This window comes from Chiloscyllium punctatum, chromosome 10 (assembly GCF_047496795.1).
Source record: "Chiloscyllium punctatum isolate Juve2018m chromosome 10, sChiPun1.3, whole genome shotgun sequence".
In the NCBI taxonomy this organism is placed as follows: Eukaryota; Metazoa; Chordata; class Chondrichthyes; order Orectolobiformes; family Hemiscylliidae; genus Chiloscyllium; species Chiloscyllium punctatum.
The window spans coordinates 55735304-55752250 of NC_092748.1; the positions used below are offsets into that span (position 1 = coordinate 55735304).

The window sequence follows — 16947 nt, forward strand, 5'->3', positions numbered from 1 at the left end:
CATCCCCTAACAAGGAGAGAATCCTTCCCTTAGCACAAGAGGACAGTGATTGCTCATATGTTCATGCCATGACTACCATATCCCAGCAGTCAAATAAAATTCACCCTTGAGTGCTGCGCTGTTTTCCCAGTACCAGCACCGTGAATGTATCTATTTCACGACTCGTCACCTGTCTTGTCTCCTGTAGGGACCAGTGGTATCCTCATTGTCACCACTATTGAATAGAGCATCCCCTCAGCCGATCATCTCCTCCACCACCTCTGAGGAGGAAGAAGACCGACATCCCTGAGATAACCACTGGCAATGCTATCCCTTGCAGGCTCCACCAGCTTAGATCCTTACACCTCAGTGTAGTCCTACACTATAGTCCTCACAAGGAGACAGGATGGTGCCGGTAGACACTCAGCTAGAAGAGGAACCGCATCCTGGCTGCAGACACTGGGACTGCACCTAGATGTAGTGGGAGTGGAAGAAACAGAGCAACTAGGAGCAGGAGTTGGCCATTCAACCTTTCGAGCATGCTCTGTCATTCAATATGATCATGGCTGAAGTTGCTGTCAGCGCATGTGGAATGTTCTCTCTAAAAAAATTAGCAGGAGACGCAGAAAATCCTTCACAAAATTAAACTTTAATCTTGCAAAATCAAAGTTGTGGGAGCCAGCAAAATGTCTTCCTGACTCCCCACAATCTCTTTGTTCTCTTGCAATTTATACAGTTATTCTTCCCGTGCTTTTCTGATAGCATTAGCATAACCAATCATACTGGTTTGCTTTGCCTTTCTAACATAATCATCATCTGCCACACTGGTTCCCTTCATCACGTTTAACCTATCACATTACAACAACACCATCTTCAGCATTAGCTCATCTCCCAGTGCTTTAACTAACCTATCACAATGCACTACCCTTATCTGTTATTGGAGCTGTGTAACATGAGTCTGGGCATATATTACAACACTAAGTTAACTACATAACTGCCAGAATAACTTCCATATACTCCTCCCCCCCCCCCCCACCTTTGAGACAACAAGTCTCTCACAGAGAAAGAATACAAGGAGGCTGAACACCCAAAGGCCAAATTGATCAATGGAGCCCCAAAAGCAGGCAATAACAATTTCCAAGGTCCAGACCTCAAAGGATTCTCCCTCCACACCTAGAGTCACAGGCAAAAAACCCACCCCACTATAACAGGAACAGGAAAAAAGACCCTGCATAATCTAAACACGCACTCAGCACATGCAAGTCAGGCATCTCCATCTGAACAAGGCCTCAGCAGCACTGCAGACATCAGGTGACCGAAGCAGAGCGGTGAACCTGCAGTGGAAGAGGGGGCTGGGCCAGAGTGCGCTGGAACAACAGGGAACCGTTGCACAGCAAGACGCACTAAAAAAATCTCAACAAGAGGAAGAGCACAGCAAAAGACAAAGGCAACAGCAAGCAACACAAAATCCACAACAATCCCAAATGTAGCGAACCAAGCCCCCAATCTACCAAAAATACCATTCAACCAGCCCAAGTCCGCTATGCCACCTGACTAGTCACATTCAACTGCAGAAAGGGCTTCAGCAGAGAAATCAATAAATTGCTGCTGATCGTGACAGATATAGAGTCCTAGCGATATACAGCATGGAAACGGACCCTTCGGTCTAACCCGTCCACGCCGACCAGATATCCCAACCCAATCTAGTCCCACCTGCCAGCACCCAGCCTATATCCCTCCAAACCCTTCCTATTCATATATCCATCCAAATGCCTTTTAAATGTTGCAATTGTACCAGCCTCCACCACATCCTCTGGCAGCTCATTCCATACACATACCACCCTCATAATTTTGTAAACCTCTACAAGGTCACCCCTCAGCCTCTGACGCCCCAGGGAAAACAGATCCAGCCTGTTCAGCCTCTCCCTATAGCTCAAATCCTCCAATCCTGGCAACATCCTTGTAAATCTTTTCTGAACCCTTTCAAGTTTCACAACATCTTTCTGATAGGAAGGAGACCAGAACTGCACGCAATATTCCAACAGTGGCCTAACCAATGTCCTGTACAGCCGGAACATGACCTCCCAACTCCTGTACTCAATACTCTGACCAATAAAGGAAAGCATACCAAATGCCTTCTTCACTATCCTATCTACCTGCGACTCCACTTTCAAGGAGCTATGAACCTGCACTACAAGGTCTCTTTGTTCAGCAACACTCCCGAGGACCTTACCATTGAGTGTATAAGTCCTGCTAAGATTTGCTTTCCCAAAATGCAATACCTCGCATTTATCTGAATCAAACACCATCTGCCATTTCTCAGCCCATTGGCCCATCTGATCCAGATCCTGTTGTAATCTGAGGTAACCCCCTTTGCTGTCCACTACACATCCAATTTTGGTGTCATCTGCAAACTTACTAATTATACCTCTTATGCTCACATTCAAATCATTTATATAAATGATGAAAAGTAGTGGACCCAGCATCGATCCTTGTGGCACTCCACTGGTCACAGGCCTCCAGTCTGAAAAACAACCCTCCACCACCACCACCACCCTCTGTCTTCTACTTTTGAGCCAGTTCTGTATCCAAATGGCTAGTTCTCCCTGTATTCCATGAGATCTAACCTTGCTAATCAGTCTCCCATGGGGAACCTTGTCGAACGCCTTACTGAAGTCCATATAGATCACATCTACTGCTCTGCCCTCATCAGTCTTCTTTGTTACTTCATCAAAAAACTCAATCAAGTTCGTGAGACATGATTTCCCATCAAAGCCATGTTGACTATCCAGAATCAGTCCTTGCCTTTCCAAATACATGTACATCCTGTCCCTCAGGATTCCCTCTAACAACTTGCCCACCACCGAGGTCAGGCTCACCGGTCTATAGTTCCCTGGCTTGTTTTTACCACCCTTCTTAAACAGTGGCACCACGTTAGCCAACCTCCAGTCTTCCGGCACCTCACCTGTGACTATCGATGATACAAATATCTCAGCAAGAGGCCCAGCAATCACTTCTCTAGCTTTCTATAGAGTTCTCGGGTACACCTGATCAGGTCCTGGGGATTTATTCACCTTCAAGGCATCCAGCACTTCCTCCTCTGTAATCTGGACATTTTGCAAGATGTCACCATCTATTTCCCTACACTCTATATCTTCCATATCCTTTTCCACAGTAAATACTGATGCAAAATAATCATTTAGTATCTCCCCCATTTTTTGTGGCTCCACACAAAGGCCGCCTTGCTGATCTTTGAGGGGCCCTATTCTCTCCTTAATTACCCTTTTGTCCTTAATATACTTGTAAAACCCTTTGGATTCTCCTTAATTCTATTTGACAAAGCTATCTCATGTCTCCGTTTTGCCCACCTGATTTCCCTCTTAAGTATACTCCTACTTTCTTTATACTCTTCTAAGGATTCACTCGATCTATCCTGTCTGTACCTGACATATGCTTCCTTCTTTTTCTTAACCAAACCTCAATTTCTTTAGTCATCCAGCATTCCCTATACCTATCAGCCTTCCCTTCCACCCTGACAGGAATATACTTTCTCTGGATTCTTGTTATCTCATTTCTGAAGACTTCCCATTTTCCAGCTGTCCCTTTACCTACGAACATCTGCCTCCAATCAGCTTTTGAAAGCTCTTGCCTAATACCGTCAAAATTGGCCTTTCTCCAATTTAGATCTTCAACTTTTAGGTCTGATCTATCCTTTTCCATCACTATTTTAAAACGAATAGAATTATGGTCATTGGCCCCAAAGTGCTCCCCCACTGACACCTCAGTCACCTGCCCTGCCATATTTCCCAAGAGTAGGTCAAGCTTTGCACCTTCTCTAGTAGGTACATCCACATACTAAATCAGAAAGTCGTCTTGTACACACTTAAGAAATTCATCTCCATCTAAAACTTTAACACTATGGCAGTCCCAGTCAATGTTTGGAAATTTAAAATTCCCTATATAACTACCCTATTATTCTTACAGATAGTGGAGATCTCAAGTTTGTTTCTCAATTTCCCTCTGACTATTGGAGGGGGAGGGGTCTATAATACAATCCCAATAAGGTGATCATCCCTTTCTTATTTCTCAGTTCCACCCAAATAGCTTCCCTGGATGTATTTCCGGGAATATCCTCCCTTAGCACAGCTGTAAAGCTATCCCTTATCAAAAATGACACTCCCCCCCCCCCCCCCCCCCTCCTTTTTTGCCTCCCTTTCTATCCTTCCTGTAGCATTTGTATCCTGGAACATTCAGCTGCCAGTCCTGCCCATCCCTGAGCCATGTTTCTGTAATTGCTATGATATCCCAGTCCCATTTTCCTAACCATGCCCTGAGTTCATCTGCCTTCCCTGTTAGGCCCCTTGCATTGAAATAAATGTTGTTTAATTTATTTGTCCTACCTTGTCCCTGCCTGTCCTGACTGTTTGACTCACTTCTGTTCTCAGCTGTACCCGTCTCAGATCGATCTCTTTCCTCACTATCTCCCTGGGTCCCACCCCCCACCTTACCAGTTTAAATCCTCCCAAGCAGTTCTAGCAAATTTCCCTGCCAGTATATTAGTCCCCTTCCAATTTAAGTGCAATCCGTCCTTCTTGTACAGGTCACTTCTACCCCAAAAGAGATTCAGCTCCTCAGCCATGCATTCATCTGCTCTATCCTCCTATTCCTGCCCTCAATAGCTCGTAGCACTTGGAGTAATCCAGATATTACTCCCCTTGAGGACCTCCTTTTTAATCTTCTTATTCAGCAGAATGCTGTGGCTCTCTAACCATCCAACCCACAGCCTTAGTCTGTTCTCCAATTGTCTTGTGCAGAGATTCTGAGGATCGAGAGGCATCTCCTGTCTGGATGGCACCTGTACAAAGGCATGACCCTCGTAGAATTCTGATGTTGGGGTTGGGGTGTCACCCCATGTCCCTCATTGACCCCAATGGAAGGAGGTGTTCCATTACTGAAACACAATACACATGGTGTTCTGACCTTCACCTCTGGATGGAGTATGGTCCCACTGGCCGTCTCTCATCAGCACAGCAATCGATGGAAGATGAGTGACTCTGACGCTTCTGAATCCTCACTGCATCATGAGGACCCCTGTGGCTGGAAGCTCCACAATAGGGAGTGGGTTCACATCTGCTGAAAGTCCATGCTGGTCCTAGGTTCCAAACATGTGTCCCTCATCCATTTATGCAGCAGCTCTTAGTGCAGTGGACACAGGGACAACCACAGCTTGTGCTCGGACCCACTGGGGATGGTCCCAAAGAACCAAAGCACTCCTCAGTCATGTGAGCATTCAATAATTCCCAACCACACACAAAGATCGTTTGAACAGTGTTCTCTAAACACAGGGGCGTGGAGGTCTCCAACAGAGGGACCGTCAGTGGGATGCCCCTACGTGGACATTGCACATCGGTGTTCTGATTCAAACATCTTTTTCTCATGATTTTTGATGCACATCCTGTAGGAAATTGTATATATGCACTAATCAGAACATGTTCCCCCCACCACCATCCCCACCCACCAAGAAAAGCAGCATTTAGATTAATGATATGGATATTTTACAATCCAAGGTGTGAAGTAAGCAATTCCTACACCTTGTGTAGATAATGGAAGCTTGGAAGGCGACTGCTACACTTGAAACAAAACTGCATCTTTACAACCCACATTATATTACATGTAGTCCACAGTCATTAGTCGGAATAATTTGTAATGATGCATGATGTGATCAAGTGTACTGGTGGCCACAAATTTTCCTTGTCACAGTAGGTGCACTTACAGTAGAATTCTAATGTTTCCAATATCAATACAAAACTTAAAGAAATGAGAAGTTGTACTTACTTTCCTCTTAAGTAAATCAAACTGCTCAGTAGCAGGTAGGGCTCCAAGCCAGACCTTCTTGTCCAGACTCTACCACTGAACCCACAACACCCTCACATTCAGCATTTAGTGATAACAGATATCTTTCGCTTGTACTAAGTGGCTGTTTGATGCTGTAGCAATTTGAAGGGCCTCACCCCTTGAATGGATCCTGCTCCCTCCAAGAAGTGTGTCAATCCCCTCTGAACTGTACTGTTCCCTACTACCATTACATTCTTTATAATGGTCCACTGCTCCCCCACCCCCACTTCAATGGCTTCCAGTACCACAGTGCTCTGCTCAGTTAACTCATCCACCCTGCAGCATTCACTCTCATCCCAACTAGTTGAAGAAAGCTCAAACCTGTTGGACAATTGCAAAGGCTGAGGATCTTGCTTTCCTGCCATCTCCCCTTATCGGTTTCATTGGCAATAACACATCCCTTTCCCTGATTCATAATAAAATTAGAATGCCCTTTCCTATGTTAACAAACTGCCTCCTAGAAGAAAGTATCCATGTCATTTTCTCCCTCTCAATATATCAAGTGTCTGTCATTTCGCTGACTCATACACTGTAAGTCAAAGCTGCAAACACATACTCCAAACACAATTGCTTTGTGCCAGAAAGCATGGGCTCATTACATGTCTGAACAAACTGATTTTGAAAAAAATTGGGTTCTTCCAAGTATATCATCTAATTTTCCAACATCATTTTGATTAAGTATCTCCCTTGTTTCTCTCCCCTATTTTTTATTTCTGTTATTGTCACACTGCCTCTGGTGAGCAGTATTTGTTGTTTATTAATTGGTGATTTGATAAATTGGTGGTAAGGTATTAAATTTTTTAAACAACTGTGTGCTTTCTTAACTCCCACCCTTTTTGATTTATGCTATTGTCACAGGGACAGAGTCTGTATTTGGGTATTCAGTTTAAGTGGAGGTGGGCCTATTATCAAAACAAAAAGCTGGATTTTTACTGCCTCAATTGGCAGTTTGTATTTTGCTATTTGTAAATTGGACAATGGGTTTACTAACCAAAGAGCTTGGATTATCCCCAGTTGGGGGAAGGGTGGAACTCGTATCTGATGTAATCATATGTAAAACAGAAAAATAAGTTCACAAAACTCCTTTAAAATATGTGTGCTGGTAGTTCAATTGTTAGGAGCTTAAAAATAAACTCTCTTAAAAGTATTGTCATCTCATATTTTGTGAGACCACTAGGTCTAGAAATTGGAAAACATGCCATGGCATATCTGGGGATATGGTCACAACATAAATTCACATGCTGCAACATTCAAAATGTTAAAATATTTACTGATATTTTTCTAGCTGAGTCATAGAGATATACAGCATGGAAATAGACCCTTTTGTCCAAATTCTCTATGCCGACCAGATATCCTAAATTAATTTGCCGGCATTTGGCCCAAATCCCTCTCAATCCTGAGGAGGAAATAAATTGAAATGGTTTAGTTTCAACAGAAATGTATAATTTGAAGATAATATAATTGTTTCCACATCCACAAATCTGCAAGAAGAGCTTTGAGATAAATCTTTAAACATCTGATAGCAATGTTTAAGAAGCATTTACACAGACACATGATCCACATTTGGAAAATCAGTTACAGAAAACAGCATGTTTTGGTGCAGATCAGTGGCATACGCTACAACACATTAAACATTTTCAGTTAACATTATACTTATCTTTTTCAAGCTTTGCAAGAAAGTAGGATTTTATCTAATAGCAAAGTTTTAACATAAATGTTTTTCTTTTACAAGTTTTTATTTTTATCATTCAGTCGCTATTCTGCAATTTGAAACCTTACATATTACATGTTTATATATTATCACTTATTTTCAAGGCAATAAAGCATATTAAAACCGAAGATACTAACAAAATATTCAAAAGTATTAGCTAAGTTTTACTGTAAATTGCTATTTCTTCATTTACACAATCAGAAAAGATGTGAACAACTTCGGTGGTATCCGGTATTCCATTCTCTAGTACGTGCTTTGCTTTTTCAATTTGTTTCTTCTCTAGTGCTTTTATGTCTTGGAGCAGTTTAGCACCTTTTTCCTGGGGATTGAAACAAATTACAGAGAATAATCTTGATGTTGCTCTATACAGAAAACTCAATTTCTGCTTTAAAATACTCATTTTTCAGATGTGATAAATAAACATTAATGGATTTAAGAAGCTGGTTTTAATGGAAACCACAGCCACTCTTATCAAAATGTTTCACAAAGGTTACTGAAGTAAGCTCTCACTATCAAATCACTGATGTTTAATTCAGCTCAAATCATTTTAAATTTAATGCCCCAAACAGAAATAGCAAAAACTATTGAGATTTGCAAAGACAGGCCTTCATGTATAGATTTTTATTAAATATTTACAGGATCATAGCATACATTTATTTACTGCATAAAGGCAAGTACCTGATTTATTTCCATTGTTGCTGCTGCAACTTCATGCTTTTTATAGAGTTCATGTTTTCGGTCAGGTTTAGTCTGGAACCGTGGCTTCTTCTTTACTGGATCATCAGGACCAAACGAAGGAGAACTAGTTTTCAGCAATTGCCTCATGTTTTGTACAAAGATAAAAGGCTTGAAAACAGACCTGAGAAGAGACAAACCAGAATGTTCTGTAATCCCTAATTGTATGATTGTACTTTTACCAGCAGCTAGCTATTTAAAAAAAAAGAGAGAATGCCTAACGGAACCAAAGGATTCTCAAAACTAATCTTTAATCAAATTTTGAGTTTTAATCACAAATCTAGGGGCATTCAGAAATGTGATGTAACAGCAGTGACATCTGGTGGTTATGAAAAAATGTTATCTGTGATAGTGAGCAATGAGATGGCACTGTGGTAATGTCACTGGACAAGCAACTACAGCCCAAGGCCATGGGCTTTCCAGGGTCATGGGTTCAAATTCCACCATGGTATATGATATGATTTGAATTAAATAAACCATGGGGATTGAAAAATCTAGTCCAATGGCAACAGTGCATCACAGAATCACTCAGAAGAGGCTACTCCCTGCTACCAAAAATAAGCTACCAACTACGTTAGTCCCACTTTCTGACACTAGGCCCATAGCGCTGAATGTTATGACATTTCAAGTATATTTTAAAGGTTCTGAAGAAAGGTCACTGAACCCAAAACATTAACCTTGCTTTGTCTCCACAGGTGCTGTCCAACCTGAGTTTTTCCAGCAATTTCTATTTTTATTTTTAATTATCAGCATCTGAAGTTTAAAAAAAAATTGATTATTATATGTATAATGGACAGTGAAGAAGATTGTCAAAGAGTTCAATAGGATCTTGATCAACTGGACCAGTGAGCTGAGGATTGGCAGATGGATTTTAATGCAGTTAAATGTGAGGGGTTGCATTTTGGTAAGACAAACCAGGGCAAGTCTTACACAGTTAATGGTAGAGCTGTCAAACAGAGAGACCTGGGTGTGCAAATACACAGTTCCTTGAAAATGGCATCAGAGCAACACAGGGTGGTGAAGGCGGCATTTGGCATGCTTGCCTTCATCGGTCAGAGCGTTGAGTACAGGGTTTTGGGAAGTCATGTTACAGCTCAACAAAACACTTGTAATACTGCATACAATCCTGGTCGCCCTACTACAGGAAGGATATTATTAAACTAGAAAATTTACAAGGATGTTACCAAGATTGGAGGGTTGGAGTTATGAGGAAAGGTTGGAATGGCAGGGATATTTTTCCCTGGAGCATAGGAGGCTGGTGGGTGAACTTATAGAGATTTATTAAATCATGACGAGCATAGATAAGGTGAAAAGCCAAGATATTTTCCCAGGGTAAAGGAGTCCAAAACTAGAGGGCATAGGTTTAAGGGGGAAGGTTTAAAAGGGATCTGAGGGGCAACCTTTTTCCACACGGAAGGTGGTTTGTGTATGGAATGAGCTGCCACAGGAAGTGGTCGAGGCAGGTACAGTTACAGCCACTTAAAAGACATTTAGATAGGAAAGATTTAGAGGGACATGGGCCAAACACAGGCAAATGGGACTGGTTCAGTTTAGGAAACCTGGTCGACATGGATGAGTTGGGCCGAAGGGCCTGTTTGCATGCTGTCTGACTCTATGACTCCATAACCACCTGGGCAGCACTGATTCCTGCACACTGTATACAGGGTTACAGTCACACAAACTGCTTTCTTTCACCACCCTCTGCCTCCTCTTACAAAGCCAATTTTCAATCCAACTTGCCAATTAACCCTGGATCCCATGAGTTTAAAAGCTTCTTTCAGTTTCCCATGTAAGATTTTGACAAAAGTTCCACCAGATTCATTAGGCTTGATATCTCTCTGACAAAGTCTAGATTAGAGTGGTGCTGGAAAAGCCATGTTGATTATCCCTGATCAAACTTGCCTCTTCAAACGAAGATTAATTTTCTCCTTCAATATTCAATATTTTCCCTACCACTGATGTTAGACTCACTGGTCAATAGTTTCCTGGATCTATCCCTACTAACCTTCTTGTAAAGTGGAAGCACATAAGTTGTCTTCTGACAACTCCCCTGTGGTCAAAGACAATTTAAAAATGTGGGTCAGGATGCCTGTAACTTGCTTCTCTATCTCCCACAGCAGCCTGGATATAACTCATCTAGACACAGGGACTTATCTACTTAAATGTTCCAAAACTCTTTTCTTCTTTAATCAATCTGCTCAAGAACTTCATAGTCCATCTTCTCAAATTCTGTACGTGCACCCTGCTTCTCCCAAGTAAAGAGAACATTTTGAGGCTGTACTGTCTCTTTTATTTCAAAAGCTCTAAATTTACTATTAAGAGTCTGTTACGCAGCACCTGAAGTCCATGTATACACAAACCCTCTCAATTACTTCATTAAAAAAAAACTTGAAACAGTTAAACATATTTGTTCAATAAAACTATAACAAATAGTAACAGGAGTGGGCTGTTCAGCCCTTCAGGCCTGCTCCACCATTGATGGTCGAAAGCCAAGCAGCCATAAATCAGATGTCTGATTGCCAGATTTCTGGCAGATTTTCATACCCTGACAGGTCATGAGTTTCTTTCCGCTGATCTCTCCCATTTTCAGACTTACTATGACAATAGGGAAACAACATACTAAGAAATAATCACGAAAAGACAGAGTAAATCTGTTTTATAAAGTTAACTGAAACACTAGAATTATCAACAGTTAAAAAATAATTTAACAAAATACTAACTTTATATAAATTTGATTTTTGTAACCTATAAAGTTTCAATGTAAAATTAGTTTTAATTAAATAAACAGTAAATACTGTTAACATTAAATAGAAAGTGAATGGTATGTACAGTGGAAATATCATGTGTTCTTTACCTCTCAGGATAAGGTGTCCCTGTAAAGAAATGAATGCAGTGCAGGCTGCTGTTCATGGGTAGAATGGAGATCATGCTCCCTGTTGTCATAAAGCCACCTTCCATATTGGTACCACTCTCTTTGTCCCGCAAAATATCCATCATAATTTCAATTGTGATATTTCCTGTTATAAAGCATGAATATAACAAATGTTACAGAAAGGTTATGATAAGAGCACACCAACAACAATTTTAAATTTTACAATACATTTAAAATAAAAAATTATCCTGATATCATTAAGAGGTACATTATTAAGAAAATTAAATACTGAACCTCAGAAATAAGGAAAAATGCCAAAGATTTTGTCAAAGTGGTAGGTTTTAAGGAGTGTCTGAAAGGAAGAAAAAAAAAGGTATTGAAGCAGACAGTCCTAAGGTGGGAATTCCAGAAACTATCAGCTAAATGCCAGAAAGCATGGCCATAACTAATTAAAGTCAGGGATCCACAAAAGCCAGAATTCTTGCAGGGTCGTGGGGCTGGAGGAAATTATAAAAATAGGCAGATACAAGGCCATAAATGGATTTCAAAACAAGAATGAGTATTTTAAAATGGATGCACTGATTGATCTGAAACCAATGGTGATTAGCAAGGGCACAAGAAATAGATAAATTATTTGCTGCAAGCACAGTCAAGGGCAGCAGAATTTTAAATGACTAGACGATTAGGGAAAATCGAATCTGGGAGGCCAGCAAAGAGTGCATAGGAATACTCAAGTTGAGACTAACAATGATATGGATGAGGGTTACAGCGACAAATGAGGTTAGGAATGGGCAAAATCAAGAAATTTACTCAAGTATAAATAGATAATTTTCAATGGCATAATGAGATAGAAACTAAAATCAAAATTACACCATGTTTGAGAACAGTTGAGATCAGCTTCAGACTGTGGAAAGGGAGATGGAGTTAGTAACTAGTAGGCAGAGTTTTAAAACATTTCCAAACATTTAATCAGAAAACTTACCTGTTCAACCAGTATTGGATGTGGGATATACAGTTTGATAAATTAGCAACAGTGGAGAAGTAATGAGGTATGGTGGTCAGTGTCAAGAGTTATTACAACCCATTGTGAAGGGGTGAATCAAGTCCATTTAACTCCCTCTGATGCCCACAACAAAGATTTCAATTTATTGTTAACACAACTATCTCATACTTGAATTAAAATGTATTAGTCCGAAATTAAGGAGCTAATTACAATATGTTGAATGTAAAGAAAAGAATGATATGTCTTTCTAAGCCTAAAAAAAGGCATAAAACACGGATATAGATACAATATTTTAAAATGGGAAAGTGCCTAATACAAAAAGGAAGATCAAGTATAGGCAGATTAAGTAAAGGTACTTGGAATTTTGAGGCATTAGGTTTTAACCTGTGACTATGTTTTTTTTAATTGATCTCTTGCATTCTCAACAGCAGCAAAATCTGTAGATATGCTTGAGCACTTGGTGTTTGGATGTTTCTCCAATTTGCTTTATCACTAAACAGGATTTATTGAGAGGCTGACAGAAACAGAGAGAGAATGAGCAAGACTTCCAGGTTTTCTATTATAAATCCACTTTGGTCTCTTGGCTCTGCTCAAAAAGTAATTGCTAAAATACAGTTCCTTTGTGTATTTGTGTGTCTGGCCTCACTGTTTTTCACAAATTAGAAATCTGCGGGTGACTTTCATCCAAATATGTGAATCTTCGAGAAAGGTGTAAATCAAGAGATACAGATCTGAATGACTAGTTTCATTAATTTCTGCTATGAGTTATACTCATTTTTTTGATGGTTTTACAACATTAACCCAACCTGGTCAGGTGACGATTGCAGCCATTTTAAGTCAATTTTTTTCTGTCTTATAACTAAATGTGTCCAATGAAGGTCCCAAATATTAAAATGAAATGACTAAAGTCAGAAATTGGTGATCCATTTTTACTATTAGCATAATACTTCTTCACTATGAGAATCAAACATAAACAACATTTCTCCTTTTTGCTTATATTGACCATTCTGTTACAACTTTGACAGGAGAATAACAATGCAAAAAGTGGGACAGCAACACACATTCTGCATTCATTCTTTAATCCTAACTTGGGTTCAAATTCTGCTTTGGGAAGGGCAGCTGGACTTGTTCCTTCTGCTGTGCCAGTTTACCAAGTTTTAATCCTTCACTGCCCTGTTCTATAATCCATGTATCACATTCAGGCATTTTTACAAATTTATTCAGTGGGTTTGAATCGGCTGTTTGCCTTCCATATAATATCTGGACTAACGTGCTGAACTTCACTGTCAACTCAGTTTTGCATCAGGAGAAAGTGAGGACTGCAGATGCTGGAGATCAGAGTCAAGAGTGTGGTGTTGGAAAACCTCGGGCATCAATGTTGATTTCACCAGTTTCCTCATTTGCCCTCCATCCACATTATCCCAGTCTCAAGCGTCCAACTCAGCACCGCCTTCCTGACCTGCCCATCACCTTTCCCATCTATCCGCTCCACCCTCCTCTCCAACCTATCACCTTCTCCCTCACCTTCATCAACCTATCACATTCTCAGTTACCTTCCCCCCAAATCTACCCCCACTCCCCTCCCATTTATCTCAGAGGCCACCCCAGCCCACACAAGCCTCATTCCTGATGAAAGGCTTATGCCAGAAACGTTGATTCTCCTGCTCCTTGGATGCTGCCTGACCTGCTGTGCTTTTCCAGGACCACACTCTCGAATCAGTTTCACATCAACCAATTTGGACTGATTGAAATTTACAAATTAGTTCTCTTCCTTTGGTCTCCCAGTGGGTAACTGTTTTACCTCATCGGCGTGCCCTTAGTGATCTGCACCAGCAGTGTCTATTGTGGACTCTGTTTCCTTTCTTATCCTTGTTTTGGGAATGGGTTTTCCCCAAACTGTTCCACTTTTCGTGGAACTTTGGTGCTACCTATACAGTCATAGAGATGTACACCATAGAAACAGACCCGTCGGTCCAACCCGTCCATGTCGACCAGATATCCCAACCTGCCAGCACCCGGCCCTATCCCTCCAAACCCTTCCTATTCATATACCCATCCAAATGCCTCTTAAATGTTGCAATTGTACCAGCCTCCACCACATCCTCTGGCAGCTCATTCCATACACGTATCACCCTCTGTGTGAAAAAGTTGCCCCTTAGGTCTCTTTTATATCTTTCCCCTCTCACTCTAAGCTTATGCCCTCTAGGTCTGGACTCACCGACCCCAGGGAAAAGACTTTGTCTATTTATCCTATCCATGCCCCTCATAATTTTGTAAACCTCTATTAGGTCACCCCTCAGCCTCCTACGCTCCAGGGAAAACAGCCCCAGCCTGTTCAGCCTCTACCTGTAGCTCAGATCCTCCAAGCTTGGCAACATCCTTGTAAATCTTTACTGAACCCTTTCAAGTTTCACAACATCCTTCTGATAGGAAGGAGACCAGAATTGTATGCAATATTCCAACAGTGGCCTAACCAATGTTCTGTATAGCCGCAACATGACCTCCCAACTCCTGTACTCAATACTTTGACCAATAAAGGAAAGCATACCAAATGCCTTCTTCACTATCCTATCTACCTGCGACTCCACTTTCAAGGAGCTATGAACCTGCACTACAAGGTCTCTTTGTTCAGCAACACTCCCGAGGACCTTACCATTGAGTGTATAAGTCCTGCTAAGAATTGCTTTCCCAAAGTGCAATACCTCGCATTTATCTGAATCAAACTCCATCTGCCATTTCTCAGCCCATTGGCCCATCTGATTCAGATCCTGTTGTAATCTGAGGTAACCCTCTTTGCTGTCCACTACATCTCCAATTTTGCAAACTTACTAATTATACCTCTTATGCTCACATCCAAATCATTTATATAAATGATGAAAAATAGTGGACCCAGCACCGATCCTTGTGGCACTTCACTGGTCACAGGCCTCCAGTCTGAAAAACAACCCTCCACCTCCACCCTCTGTCTTCTACCTTTGAGCCAGTTCTGTATCCAAATGGCTAGTTCTCCCTGTATTCCATGAGATCTAACCTTGCTAATCAGTCTCCCATGGGGAACCTTGTCGAACGCCTTACTGAAGTTCATATAGATCACATCTACTGTTCTGCCCTCATCAATCTTCTTTGTTACTTCATCAAAAAACTCAATCAAGTTTGTGAGACATGATTTCCCATCAAAGCCATGTTGACTATCCAGAATCAGTCCTTGCCTTTCCAAATACATGTACATCCTGTCCCTCAGGATTCCCTCCAACAGCTTGCCCACCACAAAGGTCAGGCTCACCAGTCTATAGTTCCCTGGCTTGTCTTTACCACCCTTCTTAAACAGTGGCACCACGACAGCCAACCTCCAGTCTTCCGGCACCTTACCTGTGACTATCGATGATACAAATATCTCAGCAAGAGGCCCAGCAATCACTTCTCTAGCTTTCCACAGAGTTCTCCGGTACACCTGATCAGGTCCTGGGGATTTATCCACCTTTAACTGTTTCAAGACATCCAGCACTTCCTCCTCTGTAATCTGGACATTTTGCAAGATGTCACCATCTATTTCCCTCCAGTCTATATCTTCCATATCCTTTTCCGCAGTAAATACTGATGCAAAATATTCATTTAGTATCTCCCCCATTTTTTGTGGCTCCACACAAAGGCCGCCTTGCTGATCTTTGAGGGGCCCTATTCTCTCCCTAGTTACCCTTTTGTCCTTAATATATTTGTAAAAACCCTTTGGATTCTCCTTAATTCTATTTGCCAAAGCTATCTCATATCCCCGTTTTGCCCACCTGATTTCCCTCTTAAGTATACTCCTACTTCCTTTATACTCTTTTAAGGATTCACACGATCTATCCTGTCTGTACCTGACATATGCTTCCTTCTTTTTCTTAACCAAACCCTCAATTTCTTTAGTCATCCAGCATTCCCTATACCTATCAGCCTTCCCTTTTACCCTGACAGGAATACACTTTCTCTGGATTCTTGTTAACTCATTTCTGAAGACTTCCCATTTTCCAGCCGTCCCTTTACTTGCGAACATCTGCCTCCAATCAGCTTTCAAACGTTCTTGCCTAATACTGTCAAAATTGGCCTTTCTCCAATTTAGAACTACAACTTTTAGATTTGGTCTATCCTTTTCCATCACTATTTTAAAACGAATAGAATTATGGTCTTTGGCCCCAAAGTGCTCCCCCACTGACAACTCAGTCACCTGCCCTGCCTTATTTCCCAAGAGTAGGTCAAGTTTTGCACCTTCTCTAGTAGGTACATCACATACTGAATCAGAAAGTTGTCTTGTACACAGTTAAGAAATTCCTCTCCATCTAAACCTTTAACACTATGGCAGTCCCAGTCGATGTTTGGAAATTTAAAATCCCCTACTATAACTACCCTATTATTCTTACAGCTAGCGGAGATCTCCTTTCAAGTTTGTTTCTCAATTTCCCTCTGAAGATTAGATTAGATCCCTACAGTATGGAAACAGGCCCTTCGGCCTAACAGGTCCACACCAACCCTCTGAAGAATAACCTACCCAGACCCATGCCCCTACCCTACACTAACACTATTGGACAACTTAGCATGGTCAAATCACCTGACCTGCACATCTTTGGATTGTGGGAATAAACCCACACAGACACAGGGAGAATGTGCAGAGTCCACATAGGCAGTTGCCCGAGGCGGGAATCGAACCTGAGTCCCTAGTGCTGTGAGGCAGCAGTGCTAACCACTGAGTCACCGTGCTGCCCAAATTCACCCTCA

At 41.4% G+C, this 16947-nt stretch overlaps 1 protein-coding gene across 3 annotated transcripts in view; it reads right to left on the minus strand.

The window, feature by feature from the left end:
- Nucleotides 1-7295: 7295 nt before the first annotated feature.
- scrn3 (secernin 3) overlaps nucleotides 7296-16947 on the minus strand; it is a 28400-nt gene continuing 18748 nt past the window's right edge. For all 3 annotated transcript variants that reach the window (XM_072579192.1, XM_072579193.1, XM_072579194.1), the window contains 3 exons: nucleotides 11175-11337; nucleotides 8264-8444; nucleotides 7296-7904 (listed from right to left, as the gene is read on the minus strand). In XM_072579192.1, the coding sequence (XP_072435293.1) occupies nucleotides 7743-7904; nucleotides 8264-8444; nucleotides 11175-11337 (506 nt within the window). In that variant the 3' untranslated portion in view covers nucleotides 7296-7742. The remainder of the gene's footprint in view (nucleotides 7905-8263; nucleotides 8445-11174; nucleotides 11338-16947) is intronic.